This window comes from Nothobranchius furzeri, chromosome 5, assembly GCF_043380555.1.
Source record: "Nothobranchius furzeri strain GRZ-AD chromosome 5, NfurGRZ-RIMD1, whole genome shotgun sequence".
NCBI lineage: Eukaryota > Metazoa > Chordata > Actinopteri > Cyprinodontiformes > Nothobranchiidae > Nothobranchius > Nothobranchius furzeri.
Window position 1 is genome coordinate 73,575,386 of NC_091745.1, and position 24,677 is coordinate 73,600,062.

Here is a 24,677-nt window from a genome sequence, read left to right on the forward strand (position 1 = left end):
TATATTTGGCTTCATGTTATTAGTTTATTCATTCATTGAGATTCAGGCAAACATTAAAAAAATCCATGAAATGCAACATAAACAAAGCTAACCCAAACAGTGTCTTTTCTGCGTGCTTGCCTGTGAAATGAGACCTTTTTCTACTAAACAGTCGAGCCCAAACAAGCTGTGCTTTAAAGAGCAAGTCACCCCCATCAGACTATTACTCCACTCCCACTTCCTGTTTGAAAAATGCAACAAATGCTGTAGCCTAGCAGACCGAGAGGGCGGAGCCGCCAACAAATACACACACACAGGCTTACAATGACATTGTGACATCATATGGTACCAGCTAACATTCTAGGGTACCTCTTAGCCAATAGCGATGGCAGATTTAAATTCAACTGCAGTGCAGAGTTTTTACCTGACAACGGCACAACACTGACAGTTTTCAGCAGAAAATGAAAATTTTAACTAAAATGCAAAACTATTGACTACACGTGTCTGCAGCACGATTAGACACGCATTTAAGCAGTTTATCAGAAAAAAAGTTGATTTGGGGGTGACTTACTCTTTAACAAATATGAATGATCAATCTTTCCACTACGTCTCTGACTCCTAAAGGAAAAAAGACTGCTCCCAGAAGGGTTTTATCTACATAAAATCATAGACTCTGTACAGGTTTATTTCTCCCGACCAAGCTCAATAAATAAATTAACACGTGTCATCAAGTACCGAGATTTAGTTTTTCTTGGTTTTGAGCATATTTTAGTTGTTTTTATGACCTTTTAGGGCCGGAATATACTTGCTTGTAATTTTGCGTACACGTTTATCACGGCTGCCTTGCATAACTTGCGTTTGTTCAAAGCGTCATTTGTGCACGTCCTTTCATGTTCAGAAGTTGCAATTTGCGAGTAACCAGTAGAGGGAGTTGACAAAACAAGCCAGAAATACTCGTCATTGTCACGCCGTCTCTGGAACGCCGTCTTTTTTTTTTTTTTGCCCTGGTTTCAAAATGAACCAGTTACTGATCTCATCTATTGACGCCATGTTTATTCTGGTTTTTCCTTACAAACCCGTGACTTTATCCAGCCAGAGTTCTCTACTGTGCCTCCTAGTGGAGTACTCCAGGACTACATGCAGCGCAGCAGCAAGTGAACAAGACACGTCAACGTGTCAACGCAAGGTTAAAAAGCAAGTATGTCCCGGCCGTAGAGTCGCAGCATGATTTCTTAAAGGAGACATGTTATGACCTTTTTCTTAAAGCAACACTTAATAAGTTTCCAGCTACCCCCCCCCCCTACTGGTTCAAAGCGGTATTACAACTGTGGTAAACAACCCTGCAGCAGGCTTTGCAGATACTGTCATCAGGTTTTGTTTTGTATGTTTTAATGTGTGATTATTGGAAGTTCAGAAACAAATAAAAATGTTAAGACTTTGCTTGCTACTTTTTCAGATGGTTTGAATCTGAATCCAACGAGCGTAGGCTGATGCTCATGGTTTCAGCTCTGTTTTTGTCTAGTTCACGCTGTCTTCGCTTTGCCTCCAGAGACATTACTCTTAAACTTTTATTTAAAGGCTCCGACATGATGTCAACAATAAAGCAAACTTGTTTTTGCTCATTTAATTGATGGTTGACAAAGAAAAAAAGCTAACTGCTAGCCTTTATAGAAGTTACAGGCACAGTAAAGCATTAAAGCAGGTCGACTCCTCCTAGTGTACCTACCCAAACCACCAAAGTTGTTTGGTGCAGTTTCTGGCCAGCAGAGGGCTGCCCCATGCCAGTTTGGAAGAACCACTGAAACTAGCTTGAAAGCAATAGCTTAAAGTAAAACTCCCTAGTGTTGCTTTAAGTTATAATAGTTCTATGGTCTAAAACATATTTATTTAGTTCTTTGCACAAAATCCCTCTAACATGAAGCAATTTCACCAGTTTAATTTTCTATACCTTCCAGAATGAGTCATTTCAAGGCTCTGTCACTTGAAGAAAACAAGCTAGAGCTGGCCCCGCCCACCTATCTATCACTCGGGCTGCTATAAGCTGAGAAGCTCTGATATCTGGGAGGGGCTTGGAGTAGAGTGGGGACTTTATGAAATGGCTTGTTTTAGGCGCATAATTCCTAAAACCAAACACAGACAGAAAGCAAATAGATGGTTTTTTGAGTGTTTATAGAGGCAGTAGAGATCCACACGGCAGCACAAAAGGCCGCAAAAGGTGAGTTTAGCATAATATGTCCCCTTTAAGGTAAAATAAATGAGACGATGGATTCTTTATTTCACCAAGAGCTACCAAACTGGCAGAGGTGTCTTTTCTGTGTGCAAAATGCTCAAAACCAGACCAGAACAAACCTCTTTACATCCATGACACCTGTTCCACCTCGTATTGGAAGGGATTTCAACCAGTCAGTAGAAAAATAAACATCGTCCCCATCATTGCATAAAGAAGCAATCCATAAATAAATTCATTCAAGTCAATAAGTCATGATTTTTCTGCTGTTGTCTTCAAAGTTTCTCACACAATCATCAGAGTGAGAGAAGGTGCTCCCCAACAGGGGGGAGACAGATGCCCAACACCGTAAGAGTCGCTCAGTGAGTCATGCACAGAAAGTCCGACGCTGCTGTTAAAATACCCAAAATCGCTGGGAAACACAAACTTTTCCTTAGATGCAAGGAAAAAGGAAAGAAAATAAAAGTAAAACATGCTCCTCGAACATCATCAGCGTCACTCTCACACTCCAGGCAGCTGCTTCACAGTAGTAACGATGAGCAGGAAGACACCAATCTGTTCAGTCCCAGGCTTCAGTTCTGTTACCTGATTGGCTGATTGACTTCAACCAGATGCTTTTTATGTTTGCTTCCCCACTCGCTGATGGACTCGTTTGGGTTCGCTAAAACGTTTCGTTATTCTTTGTGTGTGAATGTGTGTGTGTGTGCACATTTAAAAAAAATTGCAAAGCTTGAGCGCAATCCCTAAATAAAATGGGACTCAAGAGGCGTAGAAAAATAAAGAAATCAAACTGTAATAAAACAGTTGTGACTGTGAGTGAGAGGCAATTTCTATTTACTCTATTTACATCGATGCGACAGCCAACACTGGTCTGTTGGAGGTCCAGTGTTTGTCTGCCTATTGCTGGTTACAATTTAGATATTTCCTTCGGTGTGTGTGTGTGTGTGTGTGTGTGTGTGTGTGTGTTGGTCTAAGTGAGCCAGCAGTGAATCCCTCCTCATGATGTCTAAAGATTTATGCACCGTCCTCAGTCTTCCATTACATTCATAGTAGCGGTTTTTAATCCTCAACGCGTTGCGGTCGACGCCTGCGAGGGAAGAAGAAATGCAGCTGAAGGTTTGTTGTTGTTGGACGGCTCGGTTTTGGTTCTGGTTCTGGTTCTGGGTGTGTCTGAAATCGGGAAACATCCAAAGGCAAACGCCGATCGGTTGGATTGCATCATTGCAAAAAACAGCAAAAACAACTAAAACAATGAAACGTCCCCACTCACCGCAGGCTCACAGCTGGGATTCAACAGTTCAGTGCAAAGTCTATTCAGTGCTGTATGGAACAGGTACTCCGTGGTACTCTGCGATGCATGCATACAGAGAGTCAGAGCAGGAAGCACGCTATCTTACATTGCAATCCTTATCTGTGCAGTGTTGGGTGTGTGCAGTCAGCACAGTGGCCTCGTCCCTGGGTTGTGCCTTCGTGCGCTTCTTGGTGCCACATCATCCTAGAAGAATGGATTTTTGGGGGGTGGGGTTGTTTACCGAAACGAACTCTTTCCGAGTCTGCTTTGATCCTCTGCCGAATCGCTTGGGCCGCGTTGATAAGAGAAGACGATTGGATATAAAATAAGGGTAATTTGTTGTAAACAGAGCAGCTCTCCAGTTGGAAACCTGCAGGACCTTTTAAACACGTCTACAGAGATTTTTATTCTTTTCCTGTTTTTCTTTACAAAAATGTTCTTATTATGTTGAATTATGTTTTCGTCATTGTTATAAGACGATGACAGAGTCGAGGTGCTTGTATTCAAAAAAAGCATGCACGTGTCCTCTCTCCTCCTCTTCATCAGTTGTTTCTCCCTCCAGTGGAAATGCTTTCGTTAGTCTGCGCTCCTCCTCCTCCTCCTCCTCCTCCTCCTCCTCCTCCTCCTCCTCCTCCTCCTCCTCCTCCTCCTCCTCCTCCTCCTCTGTCCTCTACTCTTTACTCCATTGGGACGTAAGGCTTACAAAGACAGAGGTGTGTCCTTTGTTGCATGAGCTCGTGTCTCGCTGGGAGTCCACATTAAATTAGTTGCTCAGCATTTGAAGGAATTCCAACCAAAAGAAGAAGTTTCTGGAAACCTGAAAAGGAACAGATTAATAGACATGTTGTTGCTCTCTGCTCGTTCCTCTCTGACTCCCAGGTCAGTTTGTTATCAGGAGCCTTTTGGCAGTCAGGGACTCAATTGGTTGCCATGGAGGCGAGCTGCCCATCCTCCTCCTCCTCTTCCTCCTCCTCCTTTTCCTCTAGAGTCTGAATGAGGCCTGGGCTGACATCAGACGCCTTCCTCTCCGTGATTGGTTCTGCTGGCGGTTGTCCCGGACTACTGCCACCTGAGGCGTCCCCCTGCTGCGTGGGCGGAGTCAATGTGACCGATTCACTCTCCATGCACAGCACTACCTCTTCATCCTGATCAGGGCAGTAACAGAAAAATGATGAAAACATTTGTTCACAATAAAATATGTGAATTGTTTGGCAGCTGATCAAAATATGTACAACATCGTTTGCAATTGCTACATCATACCTGCACCAACGTAGACAAGGATCTTGTAAAAATATGTATAGCGCATAATTTTGCTCCATGCATGGTAAAAGAAAATGACCAAAGCACGATTAAATGAAATTATGACATACAAATTTGTACAAAATGCTCATCAAAACATTAAAAGGGTTCAAAAAATTTACATTTTCTAATTGTTCACCTACTCAAAGATGTTTCATCTAACATCAAAAAACTATTTGCAAATGCTTTATGTAAATAAAAAAATGTTCACTTCCATGATGGTACAATGGGATCTTATGTTGGTACAAATAAATTTGCTAACTTACAAAAATTGATGGTAAAATGAAAATTAGCATTAATATTATCGAGCAGATATTACTGGTTGTGCAGCACCAGGCTAAAGGTCAAAGGTGACAGATCATTTGCTGCTGTGGCCCCCAGACTCTGGACCTCTTTCCCCCTGAGCCTGAGATCAGTGGACTCAGTGGTCTCCTTTAAAAAGCAGCTGAAGACTCACTTGTTCAGGCTGGCTTTGGTGTGACCTTCTTCACCACTCTCTCTTTATTCTGCTCTCCCCACCTATTCCACCTTCCTCAGGATCCACTGATTTCCCTCTTTCCTATTCTCTCTCTCTTTCTTTACATTTGTTTATCACAAATGTATTTTTTGCTCATTTTAAATATATTTTTAAACATTTTCTAAATGCTTTTTTATATTTTTACATTTTTTGTTTTTGTGGAGCGCCTCGTGATTTTTATCTCGAGAGGCGCTATAGAAATGATATTTTCTTCTTCTTCTTCTTCTTCAAAGTTAAACGGTACTTAACCAACTGGAGAGATGATTAGTGCTAAAGTGAACAATCTGACAGCTGCTTTTCTGAAACAAACTGTCATTTAAAACTTTAAAGGTGTTGAACACTCATTTAATCAATTAATTTGCAGTGGTCTCTACTGGGAATGAATGCCTTGTAAGTCGTACTCTTGGGGGGGGGGCAGAAGTGGCTTCAGAAACAGGATTTGTATTCTTATTTCCTGATATTTGGACATCTCTCCTCTGACTGACTAACAGCAAAAGAACTCTACCACTGACTCTGTTTGCTCTACAATGTTGATGTTTTATCTCCACAAATAACACAAACCTGGAGGAGTTCTGCTGTGTGGTGGAGTTAATTCTAATGGTTAGCTTCTACTAGCCGAGATGTTCTCTGCTGTTTCCTGGACGCTAAACCAACAACAGCCTTCCCTATTAAGAGTCAAGCTGGGTGAGTCCATGAATGTTAGGTGACAGTGTGACGTAGATCTGTCAGGCTTTCCTAATCCAGGAGTTTCACCGTCTATTTTCTATCAGAAGCTAATGCAGGAGATAGATGTAGGAGACTATTTGCGTGTTCAGCCTGCGTGAAAAACTCAGAGTGACTGATTTTAATCAGAAATATATTAAAAAAAATGTCTGTGTTTCACACTTTAAGAATAATCTTTTGCAATTTAACATGACAAAGAGGGTGAAAAATGCTCTGAATTACAGCAGGTGTATCAGTTTAAACATTTTATTTATTGTTTATGAAGTTTTATCAAAAATATATATTAATACATGTTGTAGTTCATTTTAATTGTATTTTATCATTTTGACATGAGTCAGAATCATAAATTCATCAAATCATCAGCAAGTCAATCTTTAATTAGTTAAAAATAAGCAATTGAAAATACAATTTGCAAAACCACATTAGTTTATGATGATTATCTTATGTAAAATATCTGTTTGAATCTCACCTTGACCTGCTCCTCCTCCTGCTGCTCCAGCAGCGGGGAGTGATCCGTCAGCATGGTTTCTTCTCCTGGAGGAACACACATGCTGGGCTCCACCACCGCCGCTACACCCATGTAGCCTCCGGCTTCTGCCTGGTAGGCCTCCATCTGACCCGCGTTCCACAGGTCCACCAGAGGAGGATGAACCTGGTGAACCAGGCTGTGGATGGTGCTGTTGGGCGTTGCTTGCAAAGAGTGGTTGGCGCTGTGCAGCCGGTGCTCCAGAGCCTAGAAAAAAACACAAGGATGAGACGAAGGTCAAGAAATGAGAGGAAAGGAGTGACAAAAATATGGTATTCAGCCCATTTTTTGTAAATTTTTCATGTAAAAATCCATTATGTTGTCCAGTTATTAGTTCTGAACTTTAGTCTGTTTAAATTAGCATGTGAAAATAGCTCTGTTTCCTCTTGTTTTGCTTCATTTTACTTATAATTTAAAGGAAATCAATCAAATTCTGCATAAAAAAGGTTTTGGCACCTGAATTCCCAATTGTTCTGTCAGAAGAAAACACAAAAGCAGAATCTGTAGAAAACGCTTTTTCATCATCAAAAAAAATTTTTTTGGCTTGAAAGTAAAACCAGTTTCCAGCTCCAGCCCTAATGGTTTTAAGTGGAATTACGACTGTCATAAACAACCCTGCAGCAGCCTGCTGTAGCTAGCGCTAACAACGAGCTAATGCTAACACAACGTAAAACAATCCATATTGTTGGACAAAAATATTATTACTTATTATTACATTAGCAACAAAGCCAGGTCACTATTAGTCCACTTCTTTGGCTCCCTCAAGCTATCGTAGGCCACACCAATGTTCACTCTGGATTTAGCTCTTTGCTTTGCCTCCAAATACATTACTCTCTTACTTTGACTTCCAGGCTTCGCTGTGATGCCAACAAAATAAATATAAAACTCCTTATTTTTCTTCTTGTGCTTTTTATTGATGATAGGCGAACTGACCCAATGCTAACCGCTAGCATCACAGCTAATAGCTGTATGGCAAGTAAAGAGTGCCCCCTATAGGACACTAGAGGTGGGAAAAATGATCGATTCTAAGATGCATCGCGATTCAGCCGTGCATGATTCCGCATCGATGCAGCAACGTGACATAATGAGATTCTCTCCCTATGTCTATGTCGGGGGTCAGCAACCGCGGTTCTGGAGCCGCATGCGGCTCTTCCATCCATCTGATGCGGCTCTCTGTGCTTGTAAAATAATGAATTGATATTTAAATAAAATGCTTTATATTTTACTGCATTAATTTTACATCTGTATGCCAATTCTAAATGTAAAGATTGTCTGCGTAAACCTGAACAGCTCCAACCCGGTCTTACTGTGAGACCGGGTTGACGCGTCACGCTTGTGCGTAATCATAAAGGCGCATTCTGAGCTGAAGAGGACGTGAGATTCTGGGATTCTCCTCAGACGGCTCCTGGATGTGTCGCCACATTGGAGACAGGAACAAGCACTATTCAGCCAAAGTTTCATAATCAGGGAACATTTTCTATGTGACAAGTCTCGCTTCAGTCGGAGGAATCTTCCTGCATGCGCTCTGGTTCTGCGACGTGCTCCAAGCCCCTCTCCACAACTTCAGCTCGCTGTGCGCCTTACGTACGCGCTGACAGCGAGCTGCGCTGAGCTCCGTGTCAAGCTCAGATGGGAATCATTTCTTAAGTGATTTAGCTACATCTGCGCGAAACGAATAAAGTGTCTGTTCGTCTGCTTGCGTCGGGGTAATTCTTTCTATTCTTTCTCCGTCAAAATAAACGGTTAAATACGGGAACTATCCGGTCAACACAACACAAGCCCTGCTTTTAACTGTTCTGTTTTCTTGTGAAAATTGTTGCAAAGAGATATAATTTAACTTGGTTAACACCAGAGCCAGGCGCACTGCGCCGTTGTCTCCGTCACTGTAAATGAGGGGAAAACAAAATGATCGGATCCTTTTCTGACCTTCCCCACCTACAAAGTTTTATTACAACAATCAAACGTGACAGAGCCTGGATTTGTATTCTGAACAGTCTAAACATGTTTTAAAAAGAAACGTATGACAAAAGTGGCACCTGCTCAGTAAAACCACCAACAGGGTGAAAAATATCAAAGTACTGTAGGCAGAGACGGGCTACAACTTCTGGATCCACTTTATATAAATCGTTTTATTGATTGTCTTCTTATGAAAGATAACTTTGACGTACACGAGCGACCGGTACTGGCTGCTGTCACCTGTTGTGAGCAGCGCTCTGCTGTCTGAGGGTAGGCCCCGCCCACAACGCCGTGGCTGCTGTGGCTCCCAGTGTTTTCTTTACTGTGGGAAACGGGTAATAATGGCTCTTTGATGGGAACAGGTTGCTGACTCCTGGTCTATGTCTATGCAGGACAATAAAGTTTTAAGGTTTCACAATTACTTCTGGGGGCAGAGTTGCAATGACATGCGCACTGCGTTGCCCTAGCGCCAATTTAAAACAGAAAAGGCGGACAGGGATACAGGGCCAACATTACCAGTAATCAAAGATGTACCCGTTACATTTAAATCGGATGTCTGGGCTAATTTCGGTTTTGGGATCCTGGATGTGAAAGAATCACTTAACACAGTATTTGTTTACTATTTTTAAGTTCAGTAATATTCTATCTTAAAGCTGCTCTACCGAAAACATTATTTCTTATATTATTTAAGTAATTATAGGCAGCACACTTTAAAAATTATTGCTCACTATAGTGAATAGATGAATGTTCTGTTTTTCAGGAATTTCAAAATCAAAAAGAAATTGAAAACTATTCTACTGCTTTTATTAAGTAATGAAAACTTTTGTGTGAAGAATCGTGATGCATTTCAGACTCAAATCAAATCGTTAGGCAGATAATCGGAATCGGATCGAATCGTGAGGCAGGTAGAGATGCACACCACTATGGGACACCTACCCGCTCCACAAGACTATATAGTGTGGTTTTTGGCCAGCAAATGGCTTCAGAATGGTGTCAAATATGTAAATGGTCAAGTTTCTAACTCAGCAATCACTGAGATCAACGTTAAAGCTCTAGAGTAAAGTTAAAAAACGATTTAGAGTTCCTTTAAATTGTATAACATGAAACTTCTGACAGTATTTCATGACTATTTGAACATCACTTCTCCACTCAGGACTTGCTGCTGGTGGTTTATGCTGTATAATGGTGACTTGGAGTAAACCCAAGCCCTGTATAATGTCTCAGTGCTTAATGTTCAGCTTGGCAGAGGCCCACGCTCACCACTGAGACCCCACCTGCTCTGCATCAATCACCTGTTGTTGCTGATACTGCAGGAGCTGCTGTTGCTGGTAGTGCTGGATCTGTTGGAGCTGCTGTAGCTGTTGGAGCTGAGTCTGCTGCTGAAGGCTGAACTGCTGCTGCTGTTGTTGAGACAGGAAGTGAGCTGCCGCTGCTTGACCGTCGTAGCCCTCAGTGCCCAGGACGTAAGAGCCGGTAGGGGGGGATGCCACGCCGCCGGACGGGTCGTTGTTGGTTGGCTCCCAGGCGTCAGAGGACGAGAGGCAGTAATGGCCCTGGGAGACGTAGGTGTGGGGCCACACATCTGCTGAAGAGTGGTGCAATGGTTGATCTGGAAAGAATTAACAATACAACTGTTTTTAGAAAAGATATTTGTATCATGGGGATTTGCTCCCAGATGAAAATCTTGAAGGTGAATTATGTTAGAGTTAAGTAAGAATGACATCCTGTGGTCAAATTTGGGTACTGCAGCCCATTTTCAAAACACACAGAGTGGCTTTTTCACTCTTGTTCCGTAAGTTTCATGTTTTTTTCCAGCCACGGATCAGCGCCAGACAAGTCATACACAACAAGTTGATGAGTAGATAAATACATTTTACTGTAACATCAAGTTGTTGGTAATTGAAGAAGTAGCTTGCGATATTTTTATAGCCGACTATTTGTTTCTAATTCACTGTTAGCAATGTTAACTCAACGTTAGCCTCTAACCTGCTGCACAAGATATTAAAGTGAAACAAAAAGATGCCGTGGCATCTTAGGGGTACAAGAAATAACTTCTGGGTTTGATCGCTCTTGTTACTGGATTAAGATCTCTATAAAACAATGCTGCATTTTGTCAGCTGGCGTGGAATTACAAATGACGGTGCTGCAGCATTAGCTAGCACAAACTCAACAACCCCATGGGCTCAGAGACTGTAAACAGACTACCTCCCTCCTAGGCCTTTTTCAGAGGAAAAAAGACTGCTTTGTGGTTATTTCCCCATGAAAAATTTACAAATTGCACCTTTAAGTCCTGCTTCTTTTATTCTTTCAATTCAGCCTTTAATACTCAACAAGTTCAGCTACTACTGCCAGTTAAATTACAGGCTGTTTGATTATAATCCATGTAAATGTGACTGAAATGTTATGACAGAAGCTTTCCCTTTTATAGTGAAAAGAGTCTTAACGTTGGCACACATCACGCCAACGGATCACAGCCTTGGTTCTAAGCTGTAGAAATCTTACATGTTTTTGTGCCAAATTCATGAATCCCTCAAGACTTAGATGTTTTTAAAAATCGAAGTTTTAACACACAACTGCAAGGCCACAGTGAATGTGTTCTACATATACCAAAATAAATAAATAAATTCAACTGTAGCTACCGGTATGTTGCTAAGAACTATTAAAAATGGGTTTATCGTGCCTGACTGTGTAACAAACACGCCCTGACGTGACACAGGAGGCTCCAGGAAAGATGGGATCTCAGCAGCACTTCAGAAGGTTTTTTTCTTAAAACAACAAAATAATTTGCAATTATGCCTCAAACTCTTTAAAGAGGAAAAGAAAAACACCAAATGGCTCACAGAAGCTTTGCCGTGTTCTAAAGTGTTGTTTGTTGGAGGCAGATGAAGCAGCTAAACTAGCAATTAGCAACTGGCCTAGTACACGTCACATGGACATGCAAATCATGTCTATATTCAGTCTGTTAGTCCAGACTAAGTCTGTAGAACGTCCAAACTAGGTCTTTGCACAGTGGGGCCTACAAACATTTTCCTCCAGGATTAATTATTAATAATTTACACATTAATTAATACTGGAATCAATGCCTTAGAAGGGGTTAATACAATCATGCTTCAGCCACTTGATCAGGTCCAGTTCAGATGCTAAAATACAGCAGCAAGATGGCGTACAGCATCTTCAAGTGCGATAAACATGATTTCTGCACGGGGCCCACTGGTACCTGAATTTAGATCTGAGAGTTATGATGACATTTAAATGAATCAGCAATGACATCAACCAAATTTAAAGTATTTTATCATATAATCCATTGATTAAGTCAGATGCTGTGCCCACGCTGTACCTTTCAAACGACGTACCCTCCCCAGGTGTCATGTTCTGTGTCCCTTTGTTGCCCAGCCCCTTCCTGTTCCCACTTCAGGCTCTCCTCTTGTGTCCTCCTAGTCTCTCCCTGGTTTTCCTAGTTGTCTTTAGATTAGTCCTCCTCACCCATCTGGTTATTAGTGGTTTATGTTTGCCCTCTGTCTTTTAGGTTTAGTTAGATCCATGTTTTATAGGTTAATGTTTATCTGCCCTCCTGCCAAGCTCTTTCCCTGCCCATTTAGTTAATTGATTCCACCAGTTTCTCCTCAGCTCACACTCCTCACACCTGTCACCTGTTTCCCTGATTACCTCCCTCTGCGTTTACAAGCCTTGTCTTGTCACTCTGTGGTTGTTGGTTCATTGTCTTGGTCAGCGTTGTTTTGTCTCCAGTCTTTAGTCTCTAGTCTCTTGTCTTTAGGTCTCTGCTCAGAAGATGAGCTTTTGGTTTTTGATCTAAGTTTAGTTATTAGGTTTTTGCCTTCGCCCCTTGGATTTTTGGTTCTCTTCCTAAATAAAGGATTTTTAATTTTCAACCGCTCCTGTCTGTGTGTTCTGGATTTCCTGCACCTTGGGTCCAAACCTCCTGCTCTCAACGTGACACCAGGTACATTCAGGTACACACACATACGCTGTCACACCAAGAAAGATCAGTTTAGTTATTATTTCCGGTGTGCAGTCAATACTTATTTTTTTCTTAAGTAATAATAGTGTAATGGTTGATACAAATTATGTTTATAAAGTTCTTTGCACTAAATCACTCTCACATAAAGATGATTTCAGCAGTTTTACTCGTACATTTTTCAGTACCTTCCAGAATGAGCCATTTAAGGGCTCTGTCACTTTAAGAAAACAAGATGGAGCTGGCCATGCCCACCTTTCCCCTGCTAAGGCAGCTACAACCTGAGAAGATTGTAATACTTGGGAGGAGCTTGAAGTAGAGTCACTGCTACTCAAGCATCAGCTCTCTTTTGCGCATAAGTGGCTTTATACAAATTTTTCTGTTTGTGACATCACAAATGGGGACTTTTTGAAATGGCTTGTTTTAGGCACGTAATCCTAAAACCAGACATTGACGTAAAATTAATAGATGCATTTTTTCAGATTTGCATTGTTTTTTAGAGGCAGCAGAGACCCGCATGGCAGCACAGTCTGAGTAAAAACCTCTGACCCCTGAGCTGAACTTACCCACCAGCCTGCAGCCGCATAACTCAAGCTGCAAACATGAAGATGTGTTTTGTATCTAGAGCGCATATGTCAGACTCAAGGCCCGCGGGCCAGATGCGGCCCGCGGAGCATTTTTATGTGGCCCGCGAGATAAATATCAAATATATTAAAACTGGCCCGCTGGCCGATTTTACCGCAAAGACTTCAACTCCCATGATGCTTTGCGGCGTCAGCGCGGAGCCGACGCACCCCCTCCTTTGTGTTTTTTCCAGCGCCTGCTGCCGGTGTCTGCTAGCCTGGCAAGCCAGACTAAATAAATGTTTTATTTAGTCTGGCCATGCTCCGTTGACGGCTCTCGGTTGTGGGGCGGGTTCTACCGTTGTCTTTCAAATGATCTCCGCATTCCACTGGACAATGAATGTGACATACTCTTGTTTCACTCTGTTGCATCATCCCACCCACCAGGCATATAGAGTGCCCTGATTGGCCCACAAAGCAGATAAAGCTCTGTGATTTGTTCACTAAGCAGATAGAGCACTATGATTGGCCCACCATTATGGACTAATCACAGCTCGTTATGTGTTTGAAACCCCTCTAGAGAGCTGTGATTGGCTAGCCAGAGTCCTGGTAGGAGCTGCGGAGGTTCCAATGGAGCGTGCCTAGACCACACTTTGCAAAGCAAGAATTTGGTCTGGTTCACTAGGCTAGGTGTCTGCAGCTCCGCCGTCTCGGACAAGCTAAACACTCCTCTCACTCAGCGCCGAGTTCACTCAGCTATTTTCTGACGTTGAAGTCCAGAAACTGAGATTCTAGCCGCTCAGTAATGTGTTCACGACTGAAAGAGAAAGTTTTCCAACTATCGTCCAGACAGAGCTGATATAACTCCAGCGAACAGCGACACGCTCAAACCAGCACGGCTCTGTGGCTGCTGTCGTTGTGTTTCCTCCCCGACACACAGCAACGCGGTCAAGCTGCTCAGACATGTTCATCAGCACAAACCTATGTAAGCACCTGTTGTTATCTAATGTTGTCATTATTATGATGAAGATGAACAAAACAACAGGAGTCTCCTCCTCAGCTCAGATCAACCCCATGATGCAGGTATCTGGCTGGAACAGGTGAGCATCACAGTAAACCAGTGGAGCAAACTGAGCTTTAAATATGTTGGTTTTATGCTCTTTTTCTGCTCCAAAACATGAAAGTTAACAGGTGAGATGTTGCATTTTCATTTAAGATAAAATGATATTTTTATTTTGTTGTTGGCCCGTCAGAAAAGATTTAAAAGATTTAAAGATTTAAAAGATTTTAAAAATGCTGATTATACCACAAGTAATGAATACCACTGATGCCTTTTATTTAAAACTGACATGCTCGTGTGTAATTTGGTTATTCCACATTCAGTGTTAATGGAGAAATAAGTTTGTTTCCAAATTTAAAGGTTCAAAATTACATATATGTTGATAAAGAAAATGTGCAAATTTGCCGTCACTTTCTCAAAAAATATTAAGTTTGGCCCTCGACTCCGTCCCAGAGTTTCATTTCGGCCCCGTGTGAGTTTGACACCCCTGGTCTAGAGGCTTTTTCTCTTTGCCTCCTTGTAATCACCATCTGTTTTTTGTTGTATCTACCTCGACTGGTGATGCTCTCCTGGTTGACCTCGCTCAGGTGAGCAACGCTGCCCTGGTTTGAACCCGACCGCGGACTCTCCCCGTCCATCGATGACCATGCCAAGAGTGTTGCTTCTGAGATTGCAAACTGCTGCAGGACACCTGTAAAGAACAAATCCCCCCCCCAGAGCTCAGACCTGCTTTGAGTTTAAATTATTGAATATTTGACAATTATCCCAAAAAGTGATGACATTTTTAAATGCTGATGACAGCAAATTTTTCAAGTTTCCAAACCTGCAGCAAAACGAGCCTCCTTCTCTCCATCGCTGAGGTCGCTGTAGGCGTCGTTCTCCAGCCGTCTCTCTTTTTCACGCTCCTGGGTGCTGATGCGGGACTGCAGGCCGCCTCCTGAGCCGACCGTCTGCATCCCCCAGTTTTGCCACTCGATCATGTGAGCAACCCGACCCTGCGCCATGGCCGTGGGTTTGGTCACTCTTTCCTTCATGGTGCGGGTGACACCTGATTACAAGGTCAAAACGTGGCACACGGGAGGAAGCACAGGGAAGGAGGATGGTCAAAAGGAAATAGGAGCAGAATTTGGGAACGTTTGAGGTGTTCAAACGAAGGGAAAAGATAACAAAGGAATGGGAGATGGATAATTCAAAAACAAAAGGAAAGGGGAAGACAGAAGTTATTATTGTGAGTTTTTTTTTTTTTGGTGAATTGTGGAATCTAATGATGGCTCATGAAAATATTGATATGACGCAGGATTAGACTGATAAACTGGGATTAATAAAAATCTGACTGCTGCCAGTGATTATTTAAGCATCATCCAAGGATTGAAAACTTTTATTTGTCCCAAATGTTATTAAAATAATGTGAATAATCGAGCCAAGACAATACGCAAAATCATCAGTCAAATCCTACTGCTTATTAATGTGTGTTTATCGATGATGAAGGTCATGATCGTGGATTATCAAAATAACTAAATGACGAGGCCACATTTGTGTTTAATGAGACATCACCTGCCCACATTACATGGAAGAGAGGAGGCATTGGATGTGTCTTTTCTGACACAGGTGCATCATGGGATGGAACAGGGTTAATTGGGGTGAGGCGGCTGCGTGGCGTGACTGATGAGAGATTGGCTTGTTGACATGACAGCTTTTTCACACCTCTGCTGTGCTGCGCCGGGTAAGCAGAAAACGTCTCTCTTTCTCTTCGCTGTTTGTCTGAGAACTCACCTCGACGTTGCTGAACACACACGTTCTTTCTGTCAAAGACGAAATTAATTTCCCACCGCCGCCGCCCCAAACGCCAGCGCAGACCTGCTTCGCTCATGTGACCAAACAGCGGCGACACAAACTCGCTGTCTGACCCTCTCTGACACTCACGCATGTACAGGTATGAGATATGTGAATAAATCCTTTGGACAAATCACCACTCGTGTTAACTCCTGCAGGAAGGATTCGAAGGTCACGGAAATGACTGCTTTCTCCGTGATGCGCATTTATAGTCCTGGACGTATTTTCACACAAAACCTGAAATAACTTTTGCCGCCGTTCGAAAGTAAGCACTTTGTGACTTGTGTCTAAAATTTGTGGACATCAATACCAAACAGGATGAGAAAAAAAAATTTAGCCCCATTGACTTGCATTCATTTTTTCCTTCTTACAGGGTCTTGATGTAGATGGGCGGGATTTAAGCCTGATTTTCATTTCATTTCATTTATAAAGCCCCTTCTGCGACCAATGCAGACGCCCAAGGTGCTGAACACAACACAATAAAAACAAAAAACCATCAAAATAAAATATAACAATCGTAAAACCAACATGAAATCAATTAAAACCTTTCTCAGTAGCCTAGTGGTGGAGTGTCCGCCCTGAGACTGGGAGATCAGGGGTTCGATTCCTGGTCGGGTCATACCAAAGACTTTGAAAAAATGGGACCCAACGCCTCCCTGCTTGACACTCAGCATTAAGGGGTTGGATTGGGGTGTTAAACCACCAAATAGTTCCCGAGCGCGGCTGTGTCTGCAGCTCACCGCTCCCCCAGGGGATGGGTCAAATGCGGAGAACAAATTTCGCACACACACCTGTGTGTGTGTGTGACAACTAATGGGACTTTAACTTTAACTTTAAAAGAGGAGAATAAAAGCAAAAAATAAAATCCTGAAAAAGATTAGGAGGCCAGGGCATCGAAACCAGGTAAAATTTGCTAATCCTGAAATGCCTTGACAAAAAAATGGGTCTTGAGGCGAGTCTTAAAAACCCCCAATGAGGGTGACTGACGCACCACCAAAGGCAACTGGTTCCAAAGTGCAGGTGCCAACACCGAGAATGCACGGTCCTCCCATGACCTGCACTTAGTGCGTGGAACGATCAACAGCTCCCTGCCGGCTGAGCGAAGGGCCCGCGAGGGGGCATGCCTATGCAACAGGTTGCCAAGATATGCTGGAGCAGTTCCTTGTAAGGCCCTGTAAGCCAGTACCAAGACCTTGAATTTTGCCCTGTATTGCACAGGCAGCCAATGGGATGCCAGCACAGGGGTGATATGTTCCCTGCTCCTTGTGCCTGTCACGAACCTAGCGGCTGAGTTTTGTACGAACTGCAAGCGTGCTACCGCACCCTGACTAAGGCCGGCATACAGTGCATTGCTGTAGTCGAGCCTTGAAAGAACAAAAGCGTGTGTGACAGTCTCTAAATGTACTCTGGACAGCAGGGGCTTAATTCTGGCTAGTCGGCGTAAGTTAAAAAAACACGATCGCACAACCTGGTTGATTTGCGCGTCGAATTTAAGGGCTGAGTCCAGTTGCACTCCCAAATTTTGGATGGTAGTCTTCATGTTGGATGCTAAAGGGCCCAGATTCACAGCATCGCATGGGCGTGGAGACATGCCAGGGCTAAGCACAATTACTTCAGTCTCAGCATCATTCAGATGTAAAAAGAGTCATGCTTCTCCGTCAGCTCCAACAGGGAGAGACACAGACGCACGGATTGACGGAGACATTTTGCCCTCGTACTTCTTCGTCTCCTGGGGAGTGTTGCAAAGCAATTCCCCGCCAGGACACCAGAGGGCGTAGCGCTGTTCTGTGGTATCCTGTCATGCATCGGTCCAAGATAGTGTGTTTATATTGTGGGTTTTTTTGTATATAAGGGACCTTTTAACAGACAAATTTGTCTCTCATCCTCCTCCACCTCTTCATGTTCTCACCACCTCTAAGCCCACGTTTCCTGTCATTTCCGTCCACAAATAAAACGCTTGCTGCACATCTTTTCACTCCTCCAGTCACGGGGGAATTAAACGTTCATATTTTTAGAGTTTTTTTCGCGAGGTGTTCTTCAAGCTGCTCCATGTCTGCCGCGAGTTATCCTCGGCTCTCTTTATGTTTTTGAGGGCGCAATGGCGGCGGTGTAGACGACAGTGGCTCCCTGACCAATCACAAGCTTGCGTTGTCCGTCTCGACGGACGGATGTTTAGAAAAGAGAGCTCGACTCTGTCCGTCCTTGCGGAGCTCTCCAGCAGGCCCGCAAGGACGGATAACGGCGTTGCGTGTCTCCGCACTGACGCAGACGCAGAGACGTGAATCAGGCTTTCGGCTCCCTATTTCAAAATACCCTCCTCCTCTCCTCGATGACATCACGCAACGCACCACGCTGCTAACACAAATGTTCATACTAAAACTTTATTAGAACAACTTGTCAACTATTTCACATAAAAAATACTCACCCGCCTTTAGATGAAAAAGCTGTTTCATAGTGTGTGTGTGTGTGTGTGTTTCAGGTTGAATATGTCCCGCCAATGCCTCTTAAGGAGTCATTGGCATCTGATGTGTCAGTGTGGAGAGGAAGTGAAGCAGGGGAACCCTTTTAGGGTACCATGCTGACTCCAGAGTCCGCAGAGGACGGAGCCAGCATGGGGTCGTTTACCAGAACCAGCACAGACACACACCTGACACACCTGACAGAGAAGACTTAGCCAAAGCCCCGATGCCATAGGCGTTTGAGTTCCTCTTGAGCCGTGGCAGGATCGATGTGGTGTCTTCCATTGACAGCTGGAGGGAGAGAAGAGAGAGGGATGGAGGAGGAAGGTGGGGAGCATGAAGAAAAGGACAGTGTAGACACAAGACATTGAAACAGTGTGTGTTAACGAGAGGTGTGAGTGGAGAGGAGAAGTGATGGAGATGTTGGGTTACTACAAAGGACACAATCTGTATTATCCAAATCTTGACACCCAAGTGCTTCAAAATAAATCTGATTGTGCTCACGACTACGATAGAGCGTAGGATTCTACTGTAAAGCTGGGGAGGTGTAGGGGCGGGCTACGAGGAAGTGGGAGCTGGTCGCTACGGTAACAGGTAAAAAAAATAGATAAGGAGAGGGAAAGCATGGAGGAATGATGCCACAACACTTACGTTGATTCCTTCCCATGAAAATTCTGAACGTCCATGCTGAGGAAGAGAAACGGGGGGGAGGGAGGAATGGGGGGGAAGAGGGAGCGAGAGAGCGTAAGAGAGTGGACAGGACGGACAGAACCATCGGCGTGCGTTGAAGGGTGCGGGACAGAGTTGATTTCACATCAGACATGCAGATGAGGAGGAGGAAATCCAGAGAAATGAGCAGAAATAACAACGGAGACAGATAAACAGGAATTTCCAGGATTGAGTGAAGAAGCAGGATGACAGGGAGAAGGGGAGAGGGGATCAAACAGGGATCAGTTTTCATTTGCTCAGTTACGTCTAACAAAGTGAAAACGCTATGATTAAACAGGTTTCCTCCTCGGTAACACGTGCTGCCAAAAGCACTGAGAGCCAGCGGATCGCTGTGTGAGTTTGAGAGAGATGTCAGTGGTGATGATCTGTATCTGATGCTGTAGATAGGCGGGGGGGCCATGGGCTACAGGAGGAAGGGGAGTGTGTGGGTGTGTGTGTAGGGGGGGGACTCAGATGATGAGGACAATGCAGATAAGCAGCAAATTCTGCTACACTAGTTTCCGGATCAGCTGGGCTAACACAAAACTCACCGGAGGCCCTTTTGGGCTACCAGCTGTGTTCTCACCTTCCTGCTGATGGACCCAGACAGAGCGCAGGCTGAGCAAAAATAACAACTACAACACAGGCTTTCTTTCAAATAGATTCTCAAGGTTAAAGACGCCATTCGGAGTGGGGCTCTACTGAAAAGGTACAATCAATATCTTGGCAGCTGGAGGTGGCTCAGTTTGGACAATTACAGATTAAAACAGCAATCTGGAATTTCCCCCTTTCAGGGATTATGTAGGATTTTGTTTTTAGAAATCTGCGCAATTGATGACCCAGTGTGATGTAATGTAGGATATAGGGAACCTAAATCACTTCCGGACCATGGGTCCCCAGAAGAACGAAAAAATAAATGCAAGTCAACGGGGCTAAAAATGTTATTTTCTGATCCACTTTGCCTTACGCCCTGGATCACACACATGTTGTACTGCAATTTAAATGAAAACTAATGATGGGTGTTTTGACCACGCCAGTCACGTACTTTGACATTTATTAGCTTGTAAAAGTTCGTAATTGGCATGACACCAGAAATCAGCATGTTGCATATGTGACACCACCACATAATCTCCTCTCCCCTAGCGTAGCTGCTACTTACCACATGACCAGATTTATGGTGGTTCTTTCCTGCTGTGGGAAGTTCGCTGAACTTACAGCCCTTTTCCCTCAGTTGTCTCTGTGTCTGGTTTGATGACATCACTTTCATGAAGCGCATTTGTAGTCCTGGACTTATTTTCACTCAAAACCTAAAATAGCGTTTTCCCCCGTTCGAAAAATAAGCGTGTTCTCTGTATCAAAATGCATCTTTAAAATTCACGGACATCATATGTGAAATCCATGGCACAAAACAAGCGGATTAGAAAATAGTGTTTTTAGCCCCGTTGACTTGCATTCATTTTTCCGTTCTTCTGGGGACCCGTGGTGCAGAAGTGACTAAAGCTTGGTTTATGCTTGATGCATTCACTTTCCGCTTGGTGATGCGGCTCGCGGCTGGAACGCGCTTCACAACTCGCAGCGTTTATGGTTCATGCGGCTTGTCTCTGCGGTGAGCCAATATTCTCCCAAACTGTAGGGGGCAGCATGGAGCTCTACGGCATGCATCCAACACTACACCATAGTAGAAGTAGAAATGACTGTTTACAACATGGCATTCCAGCATTTTTAACAGCGTCCTCGTCTTTTCCGACAGTGCGAGCTATTTCTCTCCAAGAATTCTTAACAACATGTTGATCACGGTGATCTCTGAGAGCTGAATCATACAAATGTCTGTATTTACGAACCTCTGCCATACTAGTTCTTGCCGGTCCGCCATGTTTTTCCTCGTCCGACCGTCCGCGTGGTTAGAACATTTCCTAGGTGTGCGTTGCTGAGACTTTGGGCCGTGCGGAGGCGCGGTGGAGGGGCGTTGTTGTTAAAATGACGCAACTTTTCCGTGCGGAGCCGTGTGGACCTTGCGGACGCGTCAAGCATAAACCAACCTTTAAGCTCCCTATATGTCAGTTTTGTTTTTCTAAGCCTGTCTGCTATCCCGTAGGCGTTCAGTATTAGCCAATAGCGTTAGACCTCTGCTTACATACAGATGTCAATCGCAGAGCATACGCGCATGTTTTCGGACGTATCCTAACAGAAGCAGAGTTGGCGACCTTTCTCATGGAAAAGTAAGTCTTTAAAACATATCAGAGGACCTCTCATGGACACACAACACCAATTGTTTGATAAAGAAGGCACTTCAATGGCTATACTTCCTGAGGGCTCTCGGGAAGATTAACCTGCCACAAAAACTGTTGGTGTCGCTGTATCACTGCTCCATAGAGAGTGTCCTTACCAACAGCATCCTGGTGTGGTACAGCAGCAGCAGCTCTGCAGCTGACAGGAAAACCCTGTAGAGAGTAATCAAAACTGCAGAGAGAAAAAAAACACACACACCTGCATGCCCTGGATGGCATCTTCACCACTCGCTGCCTTTGTAAAACCACAATGATCCTAAAGGACTCAACCCACCCTGCTAACCATCTCTTCAGAAGTCTTCCATCTGGCAAACGATACAGGGCAATAAAAACTAGAATCTTGAAAAAAATAAATATACCGACACATACGACAATCGGAGACCCGCTGTGTGTGTATGTACATTCCTGTCGTTTGTTAGCGGCTTGGGGCAGGATGGGGGTTTGGGTACAGAGCGTTTTTATTCCCAACACTCGGGGCTGTCGGAAAGTCTGACAAAGCTGCGCTTCATTCAGCCACATTGTAGTAACACACCCCTTTACATGCCCAGTAATGGTAACAGCGTTGCAAAAATGGGAAAAGTACTAGATTACTAGAGTAATAAGATCACTCCATTCCCTAAAAAATAAATTTGTAGCAACAACGTTATACTTATATGCCATTGCTCCCAACACTGAGAATAACTATTGTAAAACAATGTGTTTTCGCTTTGTTGGATGGCTAGAGGAGCACTTTCACAAACGAGAGGGTTTGCTTTCAACTTACGGCTTATGGTGCAGTACATTTTCAGCCTCTAGATGGTGCCATTGGACTAAACCTCCACATTTCTGCTTTAATGCGAACAGCTAGCAGGGCTTCTTCTTAAAACAACCCCGGGGTGTTTCTCAATGCCAAGGAACCTTGCCTTGATGTCTTGGGTCTGCCTAGGAGACACGTGATCGGGAGCCGCCAAGACGTTTTCCATTGTTCTTGTTCTACCAAGGCGTGTGTTCTCCGTTTGTTAGCCGTTTAGCTAGCTGAGCGAGGATACATGGGAGGTGTCTTGTAGCCTGGCCTTTGTCAAAAATTACCCAAAATACACAGTGGTATTTTCAAAAGGACGGCGGATCAGAAGCCGGCAGCTACTTCGAGGGCAATTTTCTAATTTAAAAGTAAGTCAACTCATTTAAAATGTTGTTTTTTTTTTTAGATCCAAAGAAGTTTTCTATTGTTGGCTAGTTGCTTATTAGTTGCAGCTTTGGTGGCTAGCGGGTAGTAACTCACTTATATATTTATTAAATAAACATATACACAACTTAAAATGTTGAAGGCTCGTTATATATTTATATTGAAACTAATACGTATAAAATATAACATTGTCTCCCGTGTCACATGACGTTATGTGACCGCCGTGGAAGCCGCGATCACGTGATGCAAGTCTGTTGCATTTAACCATTTTCTTTGACCAAGGAAGGACAGTGTCCACGTAACCAAGGCCACTGACCTCGCAAGACATCGCCTTGGAAGGCCAGGCGCCTTGACATTGAGAAACACCCACCGTGTGTGTACCAGATCTGCTCAGGCTGCCAGATCAGCTCGGGGTCCTGCGCCTGCTGATGACGTCACATTACGGCAAATCCACTCAGCTTTCACACATAAGTTTTGGAAAGACATCAGCGGTTTTCCATCCATCCATCCATCCATCCATCCACCCATCCATTTTCATCCGCTCATCTGGAGTCGGGTCGCTGGGGGCAGTAGCCTAAGGCGAGAGGTCCAGACTTCCCTCTCCCCAGCCACTTGGGCCAGCTCCTCCGGGGGAATCCCAAGGCGTCCCCTGACCAGGTGAGAGACAGTCCCTCCACCGTGTCCTGGGTCTACCTTTAGGTCTCCTCCCGGTTGGACGTGCCCGGAAAACCTCACCAGGGAGGCGTCCAGGAGGCATCCTGACCAGATGCCCGAGCCACCTCAACTGGCTCCTCTCAATGTGTAGGAGCAGCGGGTCTACTCCGAGCCCCTCCCGAATGGCCGAGCTTTTCACCCTGTCTCTAAGGGAGAGCCCAGCCACTCTTCGGAGAAAGCTAATTTCAGCCACTTGTATCCACGATCTCGTTCTTTTGGTCACTACCCAAAGCTCATGACCATAGGTGAGGGTAGGAACGTAGATCGACCGGTAAATCGAGAGCTTCACCTTCTGACTCAGCTCTCTCTTCACCACGACAGACCGGTACAATGCCCACATCACTGCAGATAAGAGGTTTTGTTAAAACAATGTGTTTGTTAACACCTAAATGTTTTCTTTATAATTGTAATTTGTTAATAAAACACCATCTTATCTTTGTTTTGTAAAGAATGTGAAATGACATAAAACCAACACCAGACTGCCAAAACAGACAACAGTTCTTATATGTGAAGCCAATTCTGTTTGTATTAATGTGGAATTTGTCTGTATTTTTCCTTAGTTGTTATATTCATTCATTCATTCATTCATTCAAAATGTTGCTTGGTGTCTTTTCAATAAAGTTCTTATATTTTATTTTTGCCCCATTTCATCTAAATCAAGAGCTTTTGAGGGTCACCGTTTATCAGTTGATATCTTTACTTTTATTTTACACTTTGGAAAATCAAACATATTTTCTCCAAAAAGTGTTGACTGTTGAACTACATCCGCTAAGACTGCAACCGTAAATTCGTTCTGACCAATCAAAATCTTCATCGTCGTGCTAACGTAACTTTTACAAACGTGGTATCGTAACTTTCGTAAGTCTTGCGTTCAGCCAGTCATCTACGGTGATGTATTTGGAAGACGCAGGACCCCGAGCCGATCTGGTACTGACACCGGCTCTAAAAATTCATAGCTGTGAAGGCTAAAGCTATGTTATGAACCTGCTTCACGTCGTTTACGTTGCACGTTTATCGAAGCAGATTGATCTGAACAGAAAGCAATCATTGAAATAAAAAATCTCTTTGGAAATAGGGTGCTGACTGAAGCTCGGTTCACGCAGAATAATAGTCATGCCAACTTTTTACATTCCCCACCCCGTCAGACAATGGGTGTTTCTCAATGTCAAGGTGATGTGTTGCTAGGCCAGGCGCTTTACGCTCAAACATCTAGGCACTAGGGGCTGCATGACTTCATTTTTTTAAAAGTCGACAGTCAAGTAATGAAAATCTAGTCGACTTTGACTAGTCGTTGATGACGTCATACACCTGAAGCAGCTAAAACTATGATGGGTGACCAAGCGATTTTTTTTCTGAAGCACGTCGGGAGGCGACGCTCTGGCACAGTGCGTCG

The 24,677-nt window shown here is 43.8% G+C and overlaps 1 protein-coding gene across 5 annotated transcripts in view; it reads right to left on the bottom strand.

The window, feature by feature from the left end:
* Positions 1 to 24,677, bottom strand: part of fam131bb (family with sequence similarity 131 member Bb) — a 49,320-nt gene continuing 24,643 nt past the window's right edge. The window contains exons 4-11 of one of the 5 annotated variants that reach the window (XR_011520546.1): positions 19,061 to 19,096; positions 18,598 to 18,700; positions 14,941 to 15,165; positions 14,668 to 14,808; positions 9,811 to 10,127; positions 6,506 to 6,769; positions 3,477 to 4,642; positions 1 to 3,376 (exon numbers count right to left, since the gene is read on the bottom strand). Coding sequence is in view for 4 of the 5 variants with exons in the window: in XM_015950182.3 (XP_015805668.1) it covers positions 4,415 to 4,642; positions 6,506 to 6,769; positions 9,811 to 10,127; positions 14,668 to 14,808; positions 14,941 to 15,165; positions 18,598 to 18,700; positions 19,061 to 19,096 (1,314 nt within the window). In the remaining variant the exon portion in view is untranslated. Of the gene's footprint in view, positions 4,643 to 6,505; positions 6,770 to 9,810; positions 10,128 to 14,667; positions 14,809 to 14,940; positions 15,166 to 18,597; positions 18,701 to 19,060; positions 19,097 to 24,677 lie in introns of all 5 variants that reach the window. The other 4 variants (XM_015950183.3, XM_015950182.3, XM_054741039.2 and 1 more) reach the window with 4 other exon arrangements.